General features: G+C 43.5%; 1 protein-coding gene across 1 annotated transcript in view; it reads left to right on the plus strand.

Moving 5' to 3' along the window:
• LOC134425584 (ubiquitin carboxyl-terminal hydrolase 12-like) overlaps positions 1 to 19283 on the plus strand; it is a 31805-nt gene extending 12522 nt beyond the window's left edge. The window contains exons 2-9 of the mRNA XM_063170314.1: positions 1863 to 1943; positions 6830 to 7043; positions 8223 to 8449; positions 9629 to 9705; positions 10503 to 10586; positions 11208 to 11405; positions 13502 to 13580; positions 16974 to 19283. Of these exons, the coding sequence (XP_063026384.1) occupies positions 1863 to 1943; positions 6830 to 7043; positions 8223 to 8449; positions 9629 to 9705; positions 10503 to 10586; positions 11208 to 11405; positions 13502 to 13580; positions 16974 to 17075 (1062 nt within the window). The 3' untranslated portion in view covers positions 17076 to 19283. The remainder of the gene's footprint in view (positions 1 to 1862; positions 1944 to 6829; positions 7044 to 8222; positions 8450 to 9628; positions 9706 to 10502; positions 10587 to 11207; positions 11406 to 13501; positions 13581 to 16973) is intronic.
• Positions 19284 to 24992: the final 5709 nt, after the last annotated feature.

The raw sequence follows: 24992 nt of genomic DNA on the forward strand, positions 1-24992 counted from the left end.
TTCCAGCTGCAGCATTTGGGCTGTCAGGTTTCACTGGTTTTGGAGGTTTGGTACCTCCTTTAATGGGCTTTTCTCCAGTGTTTCCCTAATAAAATTCTGGAGATCATGGAGAGGGTGAGGAACCTCCTGAGAAATTGAAACTGAACTTCACAAGCTCTCAGGATTTACAGATCCTCCTTTCCTAATCTCCAAACATGCAGCATAGAAGAGCAAAACAACCTCAGCAGGAGCCAATTTTGATTTCCAGGCTGAAAATTCCAGAATTTTCCCCTCCTGTGCATTTCCATGAATTTTGGAAATGTTGAATTTTGAATTTTACAGCTTTTCCCAAAGGCAGTGTGGATCAGAGCATGAAGAGCTGAGGTAGCCCAGGACAGACCCCTGCCAGCAAATCCTCCTTGCTGATGGTTCTCCTTTTATTTTAGGTTAGATTTGGGTTTTATTGAGGGGAAATATTGGAGGAAAAAGAGAAGCAGGGAATGACTGCAAGGAAACAAATGAAAGGAGCTGCCTGGAGTGGCACTGATGCCTCAGAAATGTTGTGTGTAATTGCTGCTGGAGCAGACTCTGCTTGTAAATCTGTCAGCACCCTGTGAGTGTTTGCTGGGGTTTGGAGTTCCCAGTTCTGAGCCTGCCTCATTTTATCTGCTCTGAGAAATGTAACTCACTATAAATCTGATGGGGGACATCCAACTACAGCTGTTAAACCTGATTGTTTCTTGCTTTCTCTGTTGGTTTTTAGGAAATTTTGAGTTATTTCTCTGTTAAAAACAATCTGGATGGAGCTGTCCTTACAGTCTCTGTTTGTGGTTTATATTAATAGGGAGATGATGGAAATGTTTGCTCAGGAATTGAAAAGCATTGGTAGCTTCAGGGGAATAAATGAATTGAGTTTTGGAAGAAATAAATTGAGTTTTCCTGGGCTGTAATGTTTGGTTGAAGGTTTTTCTGAGGTGTCTAAAGGTGCCTCACCTGTGCAGGAGGATTTCTGTTTGGGCAAGGTTAGAATTGGAGTCACTTGAGTATTTAAAACAGAATTAGGAATCCAAAGTGTGGATTCTGCACAAAGGAGCTCAGGAATGTTGGAGCATCAGCAAGAGGCATTAAAGAACAAGATGGAGAGGAATGAGGGAAGGATCCAACCCCAGATATTCCCATCCATAAGGAGCTGGTGGATTGAAAATGGAAAGAGATGAAGAAACCACTTTGAATATGAAGTGGAGCAAGTTAAAATTCAAAATAAAACATTGGAATGCTTTAGTTGTTGCTTTATGTGCCAGATAAGAGCAGTGGTGGTTTTCAGTTGTATCCAAAACAGCAAATTCCATCCTCATTGCACTGTGGAAACTCAAGGATGTGTCAAAATGCACCGTGAGCTTCATACATCGCCTTGAAATTAAAGGTAACCAAGGCAAAGCACTTTCAGGTGATCTGTGATAAAATTCTTCCTTCCATTCTTCTGGGGATTTGTAAAAAAAACTCCATTTGTCCATAGTATTTTGCAAAATAAACCTAGAAAAAGACAGGATAAGTTTCTTTATTTTTACAGTGCATTCTTGACTGAATTAAGTTGCTGATTCTAGATCACTCTTGCCAACCTGGTGTTTTAAGTGAGAACAGTTAATTGTGGTAATTTCTAAATAAACTCAAATGTAGCAAACCCTTCTGTTAGATCAGATCACTAATTTTGGCTGAGGGAGTTGAGATTTTAAATGACACCTTGGTACATTTGTGATAATAAAGCATCACATTCATTTAACTCTGACAAACTACTGATTTTCAATGGAAATAAATTATTTCCTAAGCTTTGGGGTTTTTTAGGAAATTTCTGTTTTCTCTAACATGAATTTTGTTTTTTGTAGGGCGCCAATGCCTCTGCTTTGGAGAAAGAGATTGGTCCTGAGCAGTTCCCTGTGAATGAGCATTATTTTGGCTTGGTCAATGTAAGTGAATTTTCTGTGCTTAAAATGCTGGGGTTTAATTCACATCCTAATTTGGAGCTTAGCAGGATCCTCTGAGAACTTGATTGATGAAACTTCTCACTTGGAGTGGGACTGAGCACAGACACCACATCCTGCAGTGTGCTTATTTACCAAAATAGCATTTCATCTGAAACACAGAAAAATAAATGTATTTCTTGTAAAGTCTCTGAGAGAACTCTTCTTCCTCCAGTACATTTCTACTTATAAGATTTTAATATTTAGCTGGAAAATTTGAAATAATAAATTGTGTCCATTGTTCATATGCTGTTCCAGAGCAGATTTTCCACTGATGCTGCAGTGCAGGGGAGGCTTTAAAATTAAAATGTGTTACTTTTTAGTTCTAAAAACACTACTGTCGTGGGAGGAGTGGAAGTTTTGTGCAGGAGATGAATGACATGAACTGGGTGGATATTTCCTTCATGTTGTAATACTCCTTCTGGATTTTTGGTGTAGCCATGAACCCTCCAAAAAGCTGAATTTTTGCAGTTTGTGTGGCTGTGGGGCAGCAGAGCTGTGCAGAGGATGTTGATCCTGGTGAGTTTAGAGCAGCAGAGGTTCTGTGGCATCCTGTTCCTGATGGGAAAATGCAATTTTGGCAGAACTCACTAGAAATAATTATTCCTGTTGTGTTGAGAGCTGGGAGATGCTCCATGTCTTCACCCACCAAGTAAGGCCAACTAAACAGTGTTTATTGAGCTCATTAGAGACCCAGTTAATTGACTTTGTGTGGGTTTCTAGCAGTTTACATTTCAAACACCCAGAATTCTGTTCCCTTCATGGGGTGTTGGTGGCCATTCCAGAGCTGCTGAGGTTTGCACCATAATGGCAAAAATGGAACTGTGACAGAAATAGCAGAGCACTGAATGGAGTGAGGAGGAAAAACAGCATCCTAAAAATAACCAGAATTATTAGAACTCATCCATTCTCTGTTTTGAAGGACAAAACATGACTAACACTGTTGTGCTTCATTTCATGCAACTGGTTTCTTGAGGGTGGTGTTTTCACACTGTTGTTCTGCTGAGCTTTTTCTGAAGTTATTTCTGGTTCTTTCATGATTTGGAATTAATGGGAGCATTTTAAGGAGGGCAGTTTCATGGCTTCAGCATCAGTGCTGTTAAATGTGTCATTGCACTGCAAATACAATCAGGTGTTGAACTCGTGGGCAGTGGAGGCCAAAACTTTGGGTTGAATAGTTATTTAATTATTTATAGTATAGTATATTAGTATATTTTATATAATGTTCTATATTTTATGTATATAATATAGTATATTTTATAAATAGTTCTTTAATTTTTGGATCAGTGAGCTAAAGCAACTGAATCTGTTAAACTGTGTCTAAAGCCACTGCAGAATATGTGGGAAAATGTTAAAATAGTTTATATTTACTAAAACCCAAGAGGGATGGAACAATGGTGTCATTCCAGAATTTCATCTCAATTTTCATTTTAAGAAGCTCCTATCTTCAAATAAGCTTTCAGACCTAGGATGCCTGTTTTGTGTTGTGTGCAGATTTATTTAGCATGATGATTCTTTGTTTTTCTAGGTCACTAACAAGCATGTGAGTGATTCTCTCTCCTAATTCATGTGTTTGTTTGGTTTCCATATATATTTTCCTTATGTTAATAAGTTTTAACTGTCGTTCTCTGTTGTTTGCATATGGTGTAAATCAATGTTACTGGAGCTATAATCTGTAATCTTTTGAGCTGTATGAATGAAGATGTTCATCTTCTGTTTCAGTCCAAGTGATTATTACCTTGAAACCATTCTGCAGTGATCACACCAAATTTGGGTGAACAGTGGCCATGTCTCAGCGTATCACCTAAAACCAGTCTGTTCTGCAGACAGATTTTTATGCTTTTTTGGTTTATTTAAAATATGTTGCTCTTGGGGTGCAGAACCTTGTTACCAGAGCATCTGGGAACTGCAAACCCAGAATTTATGTCCCTTTTTTGAAGCAGCAGCACAGTAGATTGCAGAGCAGCAGCTCTGAAGCCATGGTTTGTGGTTGTGGGTGATAAGCTGATATCCTGGTGTCCTCCTTGCTCAGCCAGGGGGAGCAGCCCCTGCAGGGCCTTATCTGTGCCTGACACTGCCTGCACACAGGCCAGGTGCAAACCAGCTGCTCTGTGCCTGGCCCTGCATCATGTGCTGCTCAAAACATTCTGTTAGGAGCAGGAAATATTGGTTTTATTATTAATTTATAATAGGTTTTGCCCCTGGGATTGGCTCAGGGTGCTGGTAATGCCAAGGCTGTGGGTTTGATCCCTGTATGGGGTGTTCACTTTGGAGTTGGACTCAGTGATCCTCAGGGGTCCCTCCCAACTTAAAATATTCTGTGGAATTCATTATTTATTTATTTAGTGTCCTTGCTATCTCTCCCCTCTCAGGATGATGAGTTGTGCTGTGTCTCCACAAATTTTGATTCTTTGCTGAACCCTTAATTACTTTATTACTTATTCCCAGTATCCTGTGAGTGACATCTCCTCTCCCTTCCCTTGCTGTCACAAAGGCTCAACCTTTCCCCCCCATCCCAACCAGTGTTTCCCCTTATTCTAACCAGTGTTTCCTTCCATCCCAACCAGTGTTTCCCTCCATCCCAACCAGTGTTTCCCCCCCATCCCAACCAGTGTTTCCCTCCATCCCAACCAGTGTTTCCCCCCCATCCCAACCAGTGTTTCCCCCCCATCCCAACCAGTGTTTCCCCCCCATCCCAACCAGTGTTTCCCTCCATCCCAACCAGTGTTTCCCCTTATTCTAACCAGTGTTTCCCTCCATCCCAACCAGTGTTTCCCTCCATCCCAACCAGTGTTTCCCCCATCCCAACCAGTGTTTCCTCCATCCCAACCAGTGTTTCCCCTTATTCTAACCAGTGTTTCCCCCCCCATCCCAACCAGTGTTTCCCCCCCATCCCAACCAGTGTTTCCCCCCCATCCCAACCAGTGGTTCCCCCCCATCCCAACCAGTGTTTCCCCCCATCCCAACCAGTGTTTCCCCTTATTCTAAGCAGTATTTCCCCCATCCCAACCAGTGTTTTCCCCCATCCCAACCAGTGTTTTCCCCCATCCCAACCAGTGTTTTCCCCCATCCCAACCAGTGTTTTCCCCCATCCCAACCAGTGTTTTCCCCCATCCCAACCAGTGTTTTCCCCCATCCCAACCAGTGTTTTCCCCCATCCCAACCAGTGTTCCCTCCATCCCAACCAGTGTTTCCCTCCATCCCAACCAGTGTTTCTTCCCCCGTCCCAAGCAGTTCCCCCCATTCCAACCAGTGTTTCCCCCCCATTCCAAGCAATGTTTCCCTCATCCCAACCAGTGTTCCCCCATCTCACAACCAGCATTTCTTCCCCCCATCCCAAGCAGTATTTTCCACCATCCCAAGCAGCATTTCCCCCATCCCAACCAGCATTTCCCCCATTCCAACCAGCGTTTCCCCCATCCCACAACCTGTTTCTCCCCCCCATTCCCAGCAGTGTTCCCCCCATTCCAACCAGTGTTTCCCCTTACTCCAAGCAGTGTTTCCCCCATTCCAACCAGTCTTTCCCATTCCAAGCAGTGTTTCTTCCCCCCACTCCAACCAGTGTTTCCCCCCATTCCCCCATTCCAAGCAGTTTCTTTCCCCATTCCAAGCAGTTTCCTCCCCAATTCCAAGCAGTTTCCTCCCCATCTCAACCAGTGTTTCCCCCCATTCCAAGCAATATTTCCCCCATCCCAAGCAGTTTCCCCCACGTTCCAACCAATGTTTCTTCCCTCCATCCCAGCCAATGTTTGCCCCATTTCAACCAGTATTTCCCCCCGTCCCCGCCCATTCCAAGCAGTGTTCCCCCATTCCACAACCAGTGTGTCCCCTTATTCCAACCAGTATTTCCCCCCACTACAGCCAGTGTTTCCCTTCATTCTCCCCATCCCAAGCAGTTCCCCCTATTCCCCCCACTCCAACCAGTGTTTCCCCCCCCATCCCAACCAATGTTTCCCTCACTCCAAGCAGCATTTCCCCCCATTCCTAACCAGTGTTTCCCCCCATTCCTAACCAGTGTTTCCCCCCATTCCTAACCAGTGTTTCCCCCCATTCCTAACCAGTGTTTCCCTATTACCGTGCCTGAGTGGGTGCGGCTGGTGATAGAGAGACGGTGAATCTTGTTTCTTGATCAGAAGGCTTGATTTATTAAGATATTATATATAATACATTATGACTATACTAATAGAATATAGAGAGAGGTTTGCAGAGCTGCTAGCTAAGCTAAGAATAGAAAGAAAGAATCTAAAACAAAGTTGTGTCCAGGGACTCAATCCCTTAGCTTGCACTGGTGATTGGCCCTTAATTATAAACATAGAAAATGAGCCAATCAAGGTGAATCCTATTGCATTCCACAGCAGCTGATAACAATTGTTTACCTTCCCTTCTGACGCCTCTGCCTTCCAGAAGACACAGAAATCTGAAAGAAAGGATTTCTGTGGAAAAATGTCTGCGACATTTCCCCCCATTCCTAACCAGTGTTTCCCCCCATTCCTAACCAGCGTTTCCCCCCATTCCTAACCAGCGTTTCCCCCCATTCCTAACCAGCGTTTCCCCCCATTCCAACCAGTGTTTCCCCCCATTCCCAACCAGTGTTCCCCCCAGTGTTTCCCCCATCCCACAAGCAGTATTTCCCCCATTCCAAGCAGTGTTTCTTCCCCCCCATCCCACCCAGCATTCCCCCCATCCCACCCAGTGTTTCCCCAATAAATGATCTCTGCCAGGTGACTCCTCCAGTTTCACTGTGTGACATTCTTGATGAACTCTTCCTGTGATTCCTTTTTGGCAGCCCTAATGCAAAGGCTTTGTTCTCCCTGTGTTCTGTTTCTGACCAGTTCGGCAATACGTGCTACTGCAACTCCGTCTTGCAGGCCCTGTATTTCTGTCGGCCCTTTCGGGAAAAGGTTTTGGCCTACAAGGTGCAGCCTCGAAAGAAGGAAAGCCTCCTGACCTGCCTCTCTGATCTCTTCAACAGTATTGCCACACAAAAGAAGAAGGTGGGAGTCATCCCACCCAAGAAATTTATTTCCCGCTTGAGGAAGGAAAATGGTAAATGAGGAAATGGTTTTTAAATGTGTTTTTAAGGATGTAAAATGTTAAATTCAGGGAGGTTTTTTTTGAGTAAAAATTGTCAAGTTTGAACAGGTTTCTTGGAGATTTTTGTGGTGTGAAGTTCACCACCTGTGTGCTTGTCCTGTCTCAGTGTCTGTGTTTCTGGACTTGCACATGTCCAGATATTCCACCCTGGCATGGTGCTCCCTAGAGGAACAAAGCACACTGCAGGTCATTGCTCTCATGAACTCTCACAGGAGACCCAGCTGTGATGGTGTTCACAGGGGTTCTTGGATGAGGGAAGAGATGAGGATCTGACTCCATGTTTCAGAGGCTTGATTTATTATTTTATAATACATATTACATTAAAACTATACTAAAAGAATAGAAGAAAAGGTTTCATCAGAAGGTTAGCTAAGAATAGAAAGGAAAGGAATGATAACAAAAGCTTCTGTCTCGGACAGAGTTTAAGCCAGCTGACTGTGATTGACCATTAATTACAAACAACTCTATGACACCAATCATAGATGCACCTGTTGCATTCCACAGCAGCAGATAACCATTGTTTACATTTTGTTCCTGAGGCCTCTCAGCTTCTCAGGAGGAAAAATCTTCAGAAAAAATCTTTATAAAAGATGTATGCAACACCGAGCCACTCACAGCCTGTTCCCTTGCATTTGTGGCAGGATGAATTCCTTAGGATCAGAACTGGTGGTAATTTCTCAGGGCTGTTTGGTGAGGACATTTCTGGCTCATTTGATTTTTTGACATTTGATTTCTCCTCTCTACTTGAACTTGAAAAGATAACAAACTTCCAGTAGGGGATTTTTGCCCCTTGGTGCTGGACTTAATGAATCAGTGGCCCAAGGCAACACATCTGAATTTCTTTATTCCTCTCCCTTTCCAAAGAAAAGAAGGAAAAAACTACAAAAAGCCCCAAATCAATCATGGTTTCTTCAGTTCTAAGAAATGGCCAAGCTAAGTTTTCTTAGTGATATTTTTCAGCTGTTTGTTTCTTGCAACCTGAAGATAATCATTGAGGGAACAACAAAGTGCAATTCTCCCCAAACTCACCAGAGCTGTGTAACAGGGGAGAGGAGGGAAGGGAAAAAACCACAGTGACCTGGTGTAGGAAGTGTCAGTAGTTGTTCACTCTCCTCCTGTCTCTCTTTCCAGAATTATTTGATAATTACATGCAGCAGGATGCACACGAATTCCTGAACTACCTACTGAACACTATTGCTGACTTGCTGCAAGAGGAGAAGAAGCAGGAGAAGCAGAATGGGAAGCTCCAGAATGGCAGCATTGAGAGTGAAGAAGGAGACAAGGCTGATCTGACGTGGGTCCATGAAATCTTCCAAGGAACACTAACCAATGAAACCAGATGTCTTAACTGTGAGGCTGTACGTGCACCACCAAACCACTCCTCCTTAGCTTTCTCCCAGCTCCTGGATTGGTTTCCCTAACACTGAGCACCCTTTTTCATTCATTAGGCTAGATGAAATTGCACTGTCTCTATTAAAATATGGAGCATAGCCTATTTTAGGACTCTATGTTCAAACCAGTGCTCATTAAGGTATGTTGCCCAGAAAAAGCCCAGTGTTTTCCCTGTTTCTCCTCCCTGTTTCCATTGAGGCAGCTGCACTTGGCTGGCCCAAGCTGCCTTTTTGTCTCCATGTTATTCCCTGTGTCAGTGGCTGAGAGTTTATATTGTGTTCCTACATGAGAGTTGCTCTTAATTTAACTCTGGCATGAACTGAGTTGCTTGAACTGGAATTCTGTGCTTGGTGCTGGTCCTTGGCCACTCTGTTTGAGAACAAAAAAAGTGGCATGAAGTCTAGAATTAGAACCACAGCACCTTCAGACCAGAGATTTGTAGTTTGTCATATGCTCTGATTTAATAGTGCTAAAAAAAAAAAAAGAAAACCCAGATGGGGAGAGAAATAAAAAACCCAAGAAGTGATTACAACAGAAAAGACTGCTCTTGGCATTTAAAATCTAAAGTTATGGCTATGTGATGAGGAGAAGCTCTAAAAATGACATTAATAGGATTCTGTCTCAAGGTTTTTGCAATGAAATGTGACTGTTCCACAAATGGAAGGATGGTTTTCCTCCCTGCTAACCCATTTAATTGAGGAGCCATCTGCCTGTTTCTGTCTTGCCTCTGAGTATTGACTGTTACACCCTGAAATGCAGCAGAAAGCTGCAGCAGGCTGCAGAGAAAATGGAATGTGGTTAAAACCTCTCCAGTGAGAGCTCTGGGTGGTTAAACCTGGCTCTGCCAGTGAAATAATCAGAAATGCCTTCAAGTCTCAAGGGGGAAGAGATGTTTCATGAGGAAGTATTTGGGTTTTTGTGCTTTTTTCCATGGGTTTTTGGCTTTGTTTTGTTGCTTTTTTTAATGCTCCTCTTCAGATTTTAACACCACATCAGACTATTTAATCACTTGTAGTTTACCTCAAGAAAAGGCCTCTTTGTGTGCGTGTACATTTATTTTTAATCACATTGCACCACTCCAGCATTGGATAAAAGAAATCTGCCAGCTCTAAATTGTTACCAAATATCTATTATTTTCTTTCAAGGTTAGTAGCAAAGATGAAGACTTTCTGGACCTCTCGGTTGATGTGGAACAAAATACATCAATTACACATTGTCTAAGGTAAACAGAATTCTTTGGGAATGGAAAAAATACCTGCCCTGGTCAGAAGGAAAGAGCCTGGATTAGTTATTCTCTGTAGGCTTTGACATGAGGTAAAATATTGTGAGTTTTGGAAGGTTTTAGTAGTTAATAAATACTAGTGGCAGATAAGATTGATTTTTTACTTTCTTTTATGGAGATTTGAATTTGTTACATCACACAGCCAGGCTTTATCAAAAATAAACATGCACTGTTTGTTTTCACAATAAATTCTTGATTATTTTCATATTCTTATTGAATTTCAGTGCCTGGCCCTGATGTTAAGGGTCAGCTTGGTTTTTCCTGGTAGACATTTGCTCCATGTGTTTGTCTGCTGGATCCAAGGCTTATCAGCTGCTTGGATATTTAATTAGCATCCAGCATCTGGCTATTTAATAGCTGATAATGGATCTCTAATTGCTGGGAGCTGAAGGATCATCCAGACTTTGCTACTTAATGACTGGAGATGTGAACATTTAATTTCTGCCACTAAAGAAAACATGGAATGGCTACTGATGGAAACAAAACTCAGTCACCTTCTTGCTGTTTATTACCTTTCCTAGCCAGAAAATGGGCAGTTAATAGTGCAAATTCCAGATTTTTCCAGCTGAACATTGATGCTGCATCCCAGGAATGAGACAAATACACATCAAATTTCTCTGGGAGCACCATGAATGAAAGGAGCTTCATCCTCTGTGTGTTGTTTGGGGTTTTTTTCAGCATTTTCAGCCTGGATGCTCTGGAATATCCCTGCTTATGCCACTCTCTGATTTCCACAGGGGATTTAGTAACACTGAAACTCTATGCAGTGAATACAAATACTATTGTGAGCAGTGCCGAAGCAAACAGGAGGCACAGAAGAGGTAAGGGCCAAACATTCAGCCTGAGGGAGATGTTCTCTTTACATTTCTGGGCAAATTCTGGTGAATTCAGGCAAAGAAAAGGTGAGGTTGTCTAGGTCTGTGTTTGGTGAAGAAGTGAAGAGACCGAGTAACTTCATGGCAGCCTCGTCATGAGGAGATTCATTCTGTGTTTCTCCCTGAAGAGTTTCTATCTGCTCTTTCCAGACATCCACATTTTCCCCAGTTAGCATTAATCAGCTTAAAGCTACTGGAAAACATCCCATCTGCTTCGTCTGGGAGCACTGGGTACAAAAAATCTTATTTCTCCCCTCAGACTTGGTCACAGCCAGAGCAGCAACACAGATTTATTCCAGCTCTTTCTTCCCACTGATGGGTGAAAAGTTGAGGTTTTCCTGCAGTTGTTTTGCATTCAGATGTCAGTTGTGCTGTTAATAATTTGGAATAAATGTTGCCTGTTCTCACTAAGAGAGAAAAAAAAGATTTTTTTATACTATCAATATTTTGGATTATATGAGATTCGTTTTATGGCGCTTCCTCATAAGGAAGATATTCTTGAACAAATCTTTGTCTGGAGTGATTTGCTAACCCTTACCCTTTATTTCCCACATTTCTGTGCTCCAGAATGAGGGTGAAGAAGCTGCCCATGATCCTGGCTCTGCACTTGAAGAGGTTCAAGTACATGGACCAGCTGCACCGCTACACCAAGCTGTCCTACAGGGTGGTGTTCCCCCTGGAGCTGAGGCTCTTCAACACCTCGGGGGATGCCACCAACCCTGACAGGATGTACGACCTGGTGGCCGTGGTGGTGCACTGTGGCAGGTACCTCTGCACATCCCCTGCCTTGCCCTGCAATTCTGAGGGAATCTCTCATCCCTCTGCTGCTTTATAACACTGCTTGGTAATGCAGGAGATGGTTGGCTGGTAGTATTTTGGTTCTTTAAAAAATGTCTGTGTTTTTACTAGGTTTTTTGCTATTTTAAATTTTATGTTGCATCTTTTACTGTCACTTTCTCTGAGTTTGGATTGAAGGCACTTGAGGAGGTAGTTCATGTTCAGACGTGTTTATTATTTCTTATCAGTAAAACAGCCTCACAATCATGAGTTCTGCAGCTTTTCATTAGTAGGCACAAAATAGCTAACTGTCTCTTGTTACAAGGTCATTTAATACTAAACTATCCAATTTAGAAAGAACACCTAATTTATTTTCCCTTTTAACCCAATAACTGGTCCCTGTAAGTCAGCAATGCAGACTTTTCTGTCCAATTACAAAACATCACCCAAACCCATGAAGTAGGAAGAAGAAGGTAAAGAAGAACAACCTGCCTCCACCCTAAAACCTCCATTTTGCTTCATATTTATTTCTATATTCTAAAATCCCAAACTCTGAGTTTTCCACCCTGTGACATTACACACTTCTAACCAACTCCACACCCACAGTCCCAGTGCTATCAATCAATTTTGGAAGTTTTCCCCACAGTCTCAGGTCAATGCAGTGTTCTCTTGTGGCTCTGTGCCTTTCAGCACAGAAAAGTTAAAATTCTCAGCATCCAGAGTTCCAACATTTTACTATTTTAAATTTTACTTTACAGGTTCAGATTTGTCATTTTGTGTCATCAGCACAGTGGCACATCAGACAAGTTCTTTCTTTGAGCTGTAGCAAAGAACAATCATTAAAAAAACCCAAAACAACAAAACCCCCACCCCTAACTCGGCTTTCCAGGAAATCTAAATGGAACAAAAAGAAATCTTGGAAAAACACCTACTGGAATAGAATTAAATTATATTTTTCATCTTGCTGCTGCCCAAACCCTTGATGTTTCTTTAGAAGCTGGTGCCATCATGTGGAATAAATTGTGCACTGCTGGGTTTCTAAAATATCCTTATTTTCTTAATTAAATTTTAGTTTTAGCAGCTTCAGTTCTGGTTTTAAAAGCAAAGAGGAAAAGACTTCTAAGCATTTTAGGAGAAAAAGCCCTCATGGAAGGGAAAAAATATTTCTAACTGCCTTCAGGAAGTGTGAGTTTTAAAATAACCAGTTATTACAGCACATAAATGCTTTGAAATATCTTTGTGAGGAGAAAAATGCTAATAATGCATAAATTTATTATAAATAAACTTCATATAATTCTAGAAGGTTTTTGTTGTGCAGTTATAGTTATATATAATTTTTATTATTTTAGGATCTCATGCAATGCATTTTCTTGTGTAGTTTTTATTTATCTACACTTACATGTTTGGATAATGGTGATTAATAATTCAGATTATTAAATGGTTTTCCTTTCTTTCCTCAAACCTTTTATCCTATATGGGGCTTTTAGGATTCCTGTAACTCACCTGCTCTCAGTTCTTACCAGGAATTTACCAAAGGCTTGAGAAAAATGAGATTTTGTGAATATTTTGAGTTCTCAGAACTTGTTTGAAATACTTTGCACATAGGGTTTTACTTCAGTTTAAATTTAAATTAGGTTTAAATTTAAGTTTAAATTTAGTTTTATTTAGTTGCCCTAAACAAAGGAATTCCATTCTGTGAATTGGAAACTTCCACCAGAAAAGTGGGAAGAGCTCTCCCAGAAGTCAGGTTAAACCACACTGAGAACTAAAGGAATTCCTGCTGTGAAATAAAATATTTCAGAGCTGATTTAATTCAAAACTTCAATTTTAAGTGAAAATACTCAGCAGTGCTGAATGCAACACAACAGAGATTGAAATATTTTTAATTTGCTTTTTAAAATCTATGAATGAGGATATGAAATATTTACAGCATCGTGTGTTTTGAACATTTTAATTGGAGCAATTTGGCAAAAAATCAAAAACTTGCCCAGAGGAAAGCTGGGCAGTGGAGCTGGGAGAGCAGAGGTGGTTTTGGGGAGGGCAGTGGCTCCTGGTTGATAAATTTGCAATTCCTTTTCCTGCAGTGGCCCCAACCGTGGGCACTACATCACCATTGTGAAGAGCCACGGCTTCTGGCTGCTCTTTGATGATGACATTGTAGAGGTGGGTAACAAAAGAACAACAAAACACCCCAAAACTCTCATTGCAGCCCATTTCTAGGCTCCTCTCCATTGCTAACTTGCATTTCCTTGCTGCACTTAAGAGCCTCTCGCTTTTTTTTGAGTCACTTTTCAGCCACAAATTGTAATAGCAAAATATTTTTAGTGATGATGTTGAAACAGCTCAAGCAAATTTTTCCTTTTCTGCCAACATATCTGTAAAGGCTGATATCCACAATATTTATACATCCATGGATTTCACCTAATTATTAAGCAAATATCAAACAACATAGAACAAATGCCACAGCAGAGCTGCTTTTTGTAAAGATGAAAATGCTTTGTTTGTCTTGGAGATGCCATGGTCAAGGCCTGATTAAGTGTCTAAATAGCAACATCCATGCTTGTGTTGAAATAAAAATGTAGGACATTCCCCATTTTTAATTGTTTTTGATCTTTGCATGGCTTTGAGCATCAGGGGTGACTCCTCAGTGTGTGTGGCTGTGAGCAGTTCCCTTTTTCCTATTTTTTATATTTTTGGGGTAATTTTCCTCTGTTTCTGTCCTAGAAATAGAAACATTTTCCAAGTACAGAATTTTGTCACCTAATTTGGAAATAGTGTTCGCCCCAATATTTTAAAATGCAAGTGTTATTTGCATTTTCCATCCAGGAGATGAACTTCACATTTTAAAAGGTGTAAAATAACCATCCTCTTAGTCTGTATTTGTTTTCTGTCAGTCACTTCTATGTTGAATCTTCACTTTTAGTGCAAAACCAAATTTCTGTTTATCTGCAAGCACTGTTGACATTTTCATAGATGTGCCAAAAATGGCTTTTATATGTGCTGTCTGTTATTGGGCAGTAAATCCAAGGAGCTGTCATGTAGTTCTTCTCTTCTGGGAAAAAAACCCACTTTTTTTCCTTTATGTTGCTTTTCTATCTTTAATTCTGGCTTGCTTTTGCTTTTCAAGTTCATCTTTTATAGAATTTTTTTAAATGCTGTAAAAAAAAAGCTCTTTGGGGGTTTTAAATTCTAGGTGTGGCCACCTAACAAAACAGGTTTGAAAAGGTGAGTGCAAAGCTCTTGTTCACAAATATTGCAGCTGAAAACCCAGGAAAAGCTTTTTTTCCCCTGAAATGCAAAAAGCTTTCTTGCATTTTTGGCAAGTGATGTGAGTGAACAGCTCCAAACTGCAAACAGGAAGGAGTTTGTCCTCATTACCCACTAAATGTCAGCAGTGGGGAAGGCAGATTTATTTGTCTGTTAGGATTTCATGGGAGGGCCAACTCTCAATTAAATTGGAGATTGATGATCCCCAAACATCCTGCAGCATATGGGGGAAACAGCAAATCCAGGGGACAGCTCAGTCCAAGGGGGATCCTGAGCCAAAAATGGGCAGAGAAAGCTGAGCCAATGATCTGGGGCTGATTGGAGTTTGACATTTGTCACAGAGCAGCCAGTGCCAGAATTTACCTGGAAACTCCATCCTTGGAGCAATCCACACTGAGGGCAGGCACAGAATGGCTCTGCTTAAAAAATCCCTCAGGAATTTGAATGCTGGGCTGCATTTGGTTTAAAGAACCAGAATAGATGTCTGGAAATGAGCAAATCTCAGTTCATAACAAACATTTTTAATGCCAGGTGAGGTTGCAGAATCCTAAGAATTGTAGCTTTAGAGTAACAGGATCCACTGGTAGTTACTCTGCAGTTACAACTGGGTTAAACTATATCTGGTCAGTAAGAAAGGGAAGAATAGAATCTATATCATCCCCTTTCAGCTCCACTCTGTTTTTTGTGCATAGTGAAATTAAAGGAGGAAGTCAGTTTTGCTGTGCTGAAACTAAAAATATCTGAGGCATGAATTAATATGGATCAAATGTTTGAGTTGCATTCAGGATGAGTAGTGGAAATAGGCTTGATTGCATGGCAAGTGAGCTGGCACTTAAAATAAAACATGTTTGACTTGTCTGCTAAATATACTGCAGGAGCAGAGGAGTGTTCTTTCACTAGATTTCTGTTAAAATGTGCCTCTAACAGCCTGTAGTAACGTTCTGTTAATAAATGGTGTGAAAATGCAGCAGCCTCAGCAGGGGATTTCAGCTTCCCCTCACTCCTTGAATGGAGAAAAGACAAAATCTGTTTGGGGGGTTTATTTCCCATCTGATTTTTTAAGAAAATGTGTTTAACAAGGCCCTTCAAGAGAGAATTTCTGCAGTTGATGCATCCTCTGAAAACTCCAATCTGCTTTTTTTGTGCTGGGAAAAGGCTGCTCCCAGCTCAGTGCTGTTTGGCAGTGCTGCTGAGCTCGTGGTGATGCCAAAATCTGCTCAGGGAGCAGAGATCTCACCTTCTCCAAGTGGCTTCTGCAGCTTTCTTTTTTTTTTTATTATTTATTTTCTTTTCTTTTAAGGTGTAATCCTGAGCAGGGCAGGTGTTCAACCCAGAGCTTCTTGTGTTTGCAACATTTTTTTACTTCCTCAGCTTTATTCCTTGGGAATAAAAGGAAACTTGAGGCTCATCTCCTCCTCAGCCTCTCATTTCTGTGCATCCAGAGTCCTAAAGGGATAAAAAAACTCCATCCCAGTGGAGTGCTGAGCAGCACAGGTGCCTTGGAAAGTTTTATTATTTATTTATGCTCACTGATGGCAAGCCATTTGTGCTCAGGACCTGAACCACATCTTTAAAAACCCTTTAAAATTCCCTCCAGTTGCTGCTTGGAGTAGGAGAGCAAAGCAGCTTTTCTGCACATAATCCCAACTTGAAATACAAGCAGATTTTAATTCTATTAGTACAGCAAATCATAATTTTTCTTAAGACACAAACCTTGTGATAATACTCCAGGCTTTGCTTGGTAGGAAAGCTCTTTTATGACCAAAAATCATAATTAGATGAGACCCACAGAGCTCATGAAGCACTTGCAGGACTTTTCTCCTTAAAGGGGTCACAGTAACGTAGAAATCTGGACTTATTTTAGCTGAATTTTCAATCTGTACATCTGTACAAAAACCTTCTTACCTGATTACTGACTTTTTTTAAAATTATAGAATAATTTAATTATGAAAATACTCAGGCAAGGTACCACCAGCATGAGAAAAGCAAGCATAAAAATGTCATGTAGTCCTTTAAGGATCCATTTTCATGGATCACTTTTTTGTAGTCCAGTTTAGGACTGCACCCCTTCTGAAAAGTTTATTATTTCATCCTCATTTCCTGTTTTTTTCAGTAGTCAGTAAGTTATTAAGTGGGAAAAAAATGTTTTGTTGGATTGAATGATGTTGGAGTGTCACCATGTCAGCACTGCTTGGTTTTCCCAAGAGCTGGGAATAATGGTTTATCTGGGAAGAGGCTTTTAGGGTGGTGATATGATTGAAACTAATTAAAACTTCCATTCATTTTCAGAAAATTGACGCCCAGGCCATTGAAGAATTCTATGGGTTAACATCAGACATTTCCAAAAACTCTGAGTCTGGATATATCCTCTTCTACCAGTCCAGGGACTGACAGGAGACACAAAGGATGGACACAAGGAACAAGGGATCAAGCTATGTCCAGGTGGACGCTGTGTGTGCCAGCAGAGCAGCTCCTCGTGGTGCTGTAGGACCAGGACAGACCCAGGGGAGGGCAGAGCTCCCTCCTCCCCCTTTGGAGGATTAGTGCTGAACTGCCCTAACAGGAAGAGCTTTTGTTCCAGTTTTCTTTCTGGGCTTTTTTTGGGTTTTTTCTTTTACGTGCTATCTTCCAAAATCTGTGTTACCTCTACTTGAAACCCGGCTGCTTATTTGTTCATGAACTCAAGAAGAGATTTCAAAGTAGCATTGTAGGATTTTTACCATTTGAAGTTGGCCTGAGGCTATACCTTGGTTTCTGCCATCGTTTTTCTGTATTTTAGCAGAATGATTTCAATATTCAGTGTCAGCTGAAGGCGTATTTTAGGATATGAGCAGCAGCTGCTTGCTGGATATTTTTGGTGACTCAGACTTGAGAAGCAGTACAAAGCTAAGACATATTGGAAATGTCAAGTCTGTAATTTTTATAAAGAAAAAGCAGACAAACCCTTCTCTCTGCAGCATTGTAAACCTCTCCATTGTGCATTCTCTTGGGTTTAGAGAACACTAACAGCACTGCTTCTTTTTGTACTCTTCTTTGTGCTGTTCTGTTTCTCCTGCAGAAGGCAGAGAGGTGTCTCCACAGCCAGCCTCTCCTGCTGTGCAGTTTCCTTTGCAGGCAGCAGTTTTGCCTCCAGTTGCTGCAGGTTCCAGGGGAGCAGAGCAGCCCTGAGCTGTCAAAGACCATCTCTGCTGTAGAAAGGTTGGGAATTCCAGCCTTTCTTGGAGCTGTTGCATAAACCAAAAGTGCCCTCATTCTGAAGCAGGATCTGTTCCACATTTCACTCAATTCCAAGCAGACTGATGCAAGTTGCATTTTCAATCTATGCTAATCCACAGAAACAGCACCAGTTGGGAAGGGTTGGCCAAGGGAAGGTGTTTAGGGAACTAATCCAGGAGTTCTGAGTCTTCAGGGTGATGAACAGTGGGAAGGAAAACCAACCAACCCAGCAGACATTACCTGGTCAGTGTTGAGCCATTGCTGGTGATGTCTGTCTCCATCTGGGAATCACAACCCCCCTAAAATGCTTCTGATTGTTTTACCTCTCTAGGCCTTGCTTCCCAGGGGAGATGGTTGGTCTGTTGAAGACTGAAATGAAGCAATTATCTGTTATGTGTGTATATTCTAATCTCAAGGATAACTAGGAGGAAAATACTAAAGAAGTTGGTGAGAAATCTCAGAAAATCTTGTGCAAGTTTCCTTTGGAGAAGTGCTGTTGCTGTGCCAAGGCCTGTCACAGCTGGCTCCAGCCTCCCAGTGGGAATGTGTCCTGCTGGGTCCCTGAGCTGTGTGTCCTCAGTGTGGCTGTCACAGCCCCTCATCTGTCCCCAGTGCTTGTTGTTCTTGAGGATCTTTAACTTATGCAATTCTGTGGCTTGTGCAGGATATTTGATATTTTACCAAAACACTGTCCTCAGGAAAGCAGCATCTCCCAGCTCCTCGTGCTGCCTGTGTCTGTTCCTTCCTCTCATGACCACAAAGGTGATGTTTAGCAATTAACTCCTGCCTTCAAAATGCAAATGAACCTTTGCCATTGTATTCCAGCTGGGTGCAGCTTCCATTCTCCTGGCACATCTCTTCCAGAAGATAAAATATGGACATTGGGTTTTTTAATTCTTTTTTATTATACAGAGTACTGTCATTTTAAGAGACACATTCAACAGCAGCAAATGTTCTTGTCATCTTGTTCTGTTGTGTGACAATTGTTCCTGGCTAAGAGTCTTCTCCCCTTCTCCACACACAAGCTGTGAGTCCTCTCCTGGTGATGCCACCAGAAGACTCTCATCACTGAGTCTTGCAAAAAATGAAAAAAAAAAAAAGAGAGCACTGAGTTAAAAATAATCTAAACAGTAAATACAAAAAGTAATGTAGTACACTAGACATGTATTTTGTATATCTGGTGATACCTTTTTACAAATAAAATACCTGACTGAGAGATAATATTGAAAGATATATACTATAGATTAAAAACTGCTCAAAGTGCACTTTTGCTACAGATTTATAAGGAGACTAAAAGGAATTAAATGGGAAGAGAATGGTGTGATGTTACTTCTGTATAATAAATGACCCCACCTGTCTCCAATAAAGGTCATTATGATCAAACCCACAGCACCCAGAGGTTTTTCCTTGAATTTCACTCCTTAACCTCTCCCAGCCTGCTGCCTGGCTGAGGATCCTGATCCTGCTGTGTTTGCATCCCTGTAACCTGTGCAGGAATGGGTCAGAGCAGGAGATGTGAATAATTCATTCAGTGTCAGAGATTGGTGCTGCTGTGCTGGTGCAGCAGGGAGAGGTTACCCAGGGCCTCTGTTCCTCCTTCCCCCATCACCCTGGAGCTCTGCTCCTGCCTTCCCTGAGATTTCTGCTCCCTCTTCCCCCTCTGTTGTGCTCCCTGAGATTTTGTTGCAAATATCTTCTGACTGATCTGGAACAGAGACATTTAAAGGCAAAACCAGGAGCCTGTGCTTGGAGCTGTTGAGGTTCATTGCAGGACAGGTTTTCATTTTGTTGTGGTTCACTGCAGTTCACCTTAGTACAGGAAAATGGGATCCTGTGAGTAGGAATTTATGGGAATACAATGCAGTGGGAGCAGGCGAGATTGGAAGATGGCAGCTGCTCTGTAAAACCAGGTTGTAAATCCCAAATGCTGTCTGGCCCCTGTCCTGCTGGGTCACACCTCAGCAGGAAATAAATAAGTTGAGCTAATTTTAACTACAGTGAACATGAGCTGGACTTGCAGGAAGAGCATTCCCTGGAAATTGGGAGAAAACAACCAAACCCAGAAGGGCTGAAAGCAAAGTGGTTTGAGCTGGTTTGAGCCACCAGGGCAGGATGGAGCTGGGATTTGGGAGCTGGATTGGTCCCTGCAGCTCTTCTCCAGAACCTCCACTGGAGCGAGGGTGGAGACCATCCCATGCTTATTATTTCTCTATTAAATGATGTTTTGCTTCAAATTCCACATTTGTGGAGAGGCTCTGCAGCCCAGAGGTGCTCTCTGACCTGCTGGTGGTGCTCAGCACATTCTGGGTACCAGCAGGAGCTTTTAAAGACCCGGTGCCAGCTCAGTTTAGGAGACACTTTAAACAAATCCTATTTGATGGGTACAAGAAAGAAAATGGACTGACAAAACCCCCTGAGACGAGTCAGGCATTTAGCAAAAGGAAACAATCTCTGAAATGTAATTAATTCCCAACGTGTGAAGTGCTGCTGGCTCTCACTAATTAACCCCGGGGCTGCTGCTGCTCCTGCAAACCCGGCCTGGCTGGGGCATCTCTGCAGGATCCGGGGGGCATGAGGTGTCTGGAGGGAGAGATCAGGGTGGGGAGGGTTGGGGATGGAGAAGGGGAGGGCTAGGGATGGAGAAGGGGAGGGTTGGAGATGGAGCAGGGGAGGGTTGGAGATGGAGCAGGGGAGGGTTGGGGATGGAGCAGGGGAGGGTTAGGGATGGAGCAGGGGAGGGTTGGAGATGGAGCAGTGGAATATTGGAGATGGAGAAGGGGAGGGTTGGGGATGGAGAAGGGGAGGGTTGGGGATGGAGCAGGGGAGGGTTGGAGATGGAGCAGTGGAGGGTTGGGGATGGAGAAGGGGAGGGTTAGGGATGGAGAAGGGGAGGGTTAGACACAAAGCAGTGGCCCTGGGGTGGTGCCAGGGTCGTCCTGTCCTTGTGCCCTGCAGTCAAAGCTGCAAAGGGAAACGCTTTGATCTTTACACATCGTTTGTGGCAGAATGAATGGCCTCGAAGTGACACTGGGGCACTTCAGGCGAGATATTGGGAATCAGGAATTCCTCCCTGGGAGGGTGGCAGGCCCTGGCACAGCTGTCCCTGGATCTCTGGCAGTGCCCAAGGCCACGCTGGGTGGGATTTGGAGCAGCCCATCCCCATCCCTGCCATGGATTGGGATCATCCTTCAGGTTTTTTCCAACCCCTCCCCTCCCTCGTGGGATGTTTGGATCTGCTGCAGTGTGGGGGATGTTTCTGCACCCGCAGGAGAAGGAAGGATGAATTAATTACGCAGCAGCAGCAGCAGCTGTTAAATGTTTGAGTTGCTAATAATGAGTGCATTAGTGGTTGTCAGTTGTTTTAAAAGCTCCCAAAAACAAATAACAACCACAAATACAAAACACTGCAGTGGTTACAACACTTCAGCTCGTGTAAAATCAATTAAAAACATTCAGTTAGTCCCAGCTGGGTCTTCCCTGGTGATTTCCAAGTCCCAGGCAGGGTGAGGAGAGGGCAGAGGGGCGAGGATGGGGTTTGGGAGCTCTTTGGGGTCGGGAACATCCCAGACCTACCAGAATTCATTTTGTTTTCCAGGTGGTTTTTAAATGGAGTGAGCTCCTTTAGCAGAACGTGTTGTGTGAGGAATTTTGATGCAGAAAAGAGACATTTACTCGGATTTAAGGCCTGGAATTAGCAGGGCCAAGCCATCAAGAGCTGAACTGAATCTGGGGCTCTTGGGAGGCTGAGCCCAAATGCAGCTGAACTTTGTGTGTCCATGAGCTCGCAGGTGGAGTTCAGCAGGAGCTGAGTTTGGGAGTGATTAAGTGCCCTAATTAGCACTCAATTAAGTGGTTTTGTTTCCTTCTCGGAGGAGCAGCCACAGCTACTGCAGCAAATCATTGCCAGGCAGAAGGCAGGGAAGTGCTGTGGGGAATGGAATGGAATGGAATGGAATGGAATGGAATGGAATGGAATGGAATGGAATGGAATGGAATGGAATGGAATGGAATGGAATGGAATGGAATGGAATGGAATGGAATGGCCCAAAGGAAGGGAAATCCCATCTGTTGGTGCTGCTCTGCATGCCCAGCTGTGTCCAGGGACACTTGGGAGCACAGGGTTGCTCTCTTGGGGATCTTTGTGGGATAAATCCCCTCACAGCCAGCAGGGAAATGTGTTCAGCCAGGAATCTCACACTGTTTGGGTCTGTTTGTCCTTCTGGATGATGTGAAAGGATTGGAATATTTGGATATTTTGGAAGCATCAGCTGCACAGCAGGGTCCTTGCAGGTCATGGGAACTGTGGTGGAGGGAAGTTTCCATCCCTGCATCCCAGAGAACCCCAGGATGGTGAAACCTGTGCAGGTCCAACCCACACCTGTAAAAATCCTCCCTTTCCATCAGCTGGACCAGCTGAGGTGAAATCCTTCAGAGTTTTGCTCCATTTGGAAGCTGCTCCCACCCTCAGCTCCTCCTCAGCAAATCCTGAGGGAATTGCAGAGGCAGCACGTGGGGGTGATCAGGGACAGGGTTATTCTTGGCCATCCTCCCCAGGTCCTCTTTTTCCTTTTCGCTTTTTTTTTTTTGAGCGTTAAACTGCTCATTTTCAGATTTTGAGTCACAATATTTCTCCAAGCAAAAGGCCACGAGTCTGGAAAAAATCCAGTTTATTCCTTCCGAATTCTCTGCCATCATTTCAGCCCAGAAGAGCCAAAGCAGAGCTGGGACCTGCTGCTGCTGGCATGGGGGGACAGTGCTGACGCCTCCAGGGTGCTGAGGGTGCTCATCCCCTGCCAGGTGTCCCCTGAAAGGTGAGGACAGTGTGGGTTGGTGATGATCAGGAAGGGGCATTATGCCAGCAGACAGAGCAAAAATGGAATTTTTTTTTTTTGTTATTTTATTTATTTCTTTTATATATAATTATTTATAATTATACATACTCACCTCTAGGGAGTAGTAAAGTGAAAAATGGAGATTTTACTCCTTTTTTCCCCCTGGTTTCACATGGATGTTATAAAACTGAACCTAAACCCAGGTTTAAATGGAATTTCTTGAACCCCAGACCCAGCAGAAAAGCCAAGCTTTGGTTTTATTAACGTTTCCACGGGAGGAGGTTGCTGGATTTGGGAAAACCAATTTCTCTGTGCTTCTTCCCCGCAGTGTGAGCCGAGTGCTCCAGAGCAGTGACTCGGGGACAGGAGGATTCCCGGGAGAGCTGGACACGCCTTATCTTCCAAAAATATCTCCAACAACCTCAAACCCTCTGAAACAAGGTGGGGAGGGCAGGACGCGATCCTGGGCTGTGGGCAGGGATGGAGCAGGGAACAGGAGATGTGTTTGTGCTGGGAACAGGGAGGGACAAAGCCAGGGGACACTGGGCTGTGCTGGGGGACAGCGGCTGCAGGAGCATCCTCTGGAGCAGGGGGAAAATGGGAAAGGAAAGCCAAGAGCTTGGGGGCACTCTGTGTGTGGTGGCTGGTAAAAATAGCTTAGAAACTGTTGGAAAATCGTTGATGGATCGTTAGTGCTGTTAGTTTGGTTGTTATATTGTAAAAGGGATTTAAAAGGCAGTTATATGAAATATGATACTCAAGGTGCCATGACGCGCCTCAGTGAAGAAGCTGGAGTTAAAGCCAATAAATAGACAGGACCAGTGTGGGGGTGTCGAGCTGCCTGGTGCTCCACTTCAAAGCTGGGAATTTGTTCCCCAGGGTTTCTGGAAGCCAATGTCCTTCCTGCCCAGTGAAGTGCACCATGAGCCAGCCTGGACAGAGCTGTAATGGCCAATTGAGCACCTTAAACCTTCATGCAAGTGAAGGATCCAAACAGAGACCAATCCAAAGGGACAAAAAAAAACAGGATAAAAAGGGGCTCCTGACCCACTGAATGTGTGCTGCTGTGTAGCATCCCATGAATTCTCCCCCTTGGTCAATCCCCAAGCCCTGGAAACATTAACTGCTTACCATAGAGTCATCCCTCCCAAAGGGGAAAAGAGTTGTGACGGTGTTCACAGGGGTCTGAGGGTGAGGGGAGAGATGAGGATCTGACTCCATGTTTCAGAAGGCTGATTTATTATTTTATGATATATATTATATTAAAGCTACACTAAAATAATAGAAGAAAGGATTTCATCAGAAGGCTAGCTAAGAATAGAAAAGGAAAGAATGATAACAAAGGTTTGTGGCTGGGACAGTCTGAGCCAGCTGACTGTGATTGGCCATTAATTACAAACAACCACATGAGACCAATCACAGATGCACCTGTTGCAGTCCACAGCAGCAGATAATCAATGTTTACATTATCATCAGGGAATCATCGTGGAATGGTTCAGAAGGGACCTTAAAGATCATCTGGTTCCACCCCGTGCCAGGGACAGGGACACTTTTCCCTCTCCCAGGTTTCCCCAAGCCCCACCCAGCCACTTCCACAGATGGGGAGTCACCTTGCTTTGGGTTTCATCCCATCCATGTGCACCCTGCTGTTCCTCCAAGCCTGCTGGGAGGTGTTTAGGGAGCTCTCTCTTGTCCTTGTGCATCTTTGATGGATTTGAGCTCTGCTGTCCCCTTGGCAGCCAGTGCTGCACCATCAGCAGCTCCGTTCCCTGTGGCAGGGGGAAGTTCCATCCCTGCATCCCAGGGAATCCCTGGATGGTGAAACCTGGGTAGGTCCAACCCACACCTGCAAAAATCCTCCCTTTCCATCAGCTGGACCAGCTGAGGTGAAATCCTTCAGAGTTTTGCTCCATTTGGAAGCTGCTGAGCAGTCCCCAGCACTGCTCCAGGGAGCCTCAGGTGCTGGGAGAAGCTGAGCTCTTTATTTCCCCCTTTTCCTTCACTCCAGAAGGATTTGGGCTGTCCCAAGAGCCTGCAGAGCCGGGAGCAGAGGAAGGAGGGCTGGGCTGGGCTGGGCTGGGCTGGCTCAGGGATTTTCCAGCGGCTCTCGCTGTGCATTAACTCTCTTTTATTTACCCTGCTGAGCAGATTGCCCTGCCCAGGCACAGCCCTGCTCCCCACCAGGGTTTTGCCCCTTGCCAGGGCACCCGTGGCACCCCAAATTCCCTGATCTGGGGGCATTTCCCTGGGCACTCCCTCC

This window comes from Melospiza melodia, chromosome 16 (assembly GCF_035770615.1).
Source record: "Melospiza melodia melodia isolate bMelMel2 chromosome 16, bMelMel2.pri, whole genome shotgun sequence".
Taxonomy (NCBI): Eukaryota; Metazoa; Chordata; class Aves; order Passeriformes; family Passerellidae; genus Melospiza; species Melospiza melodia.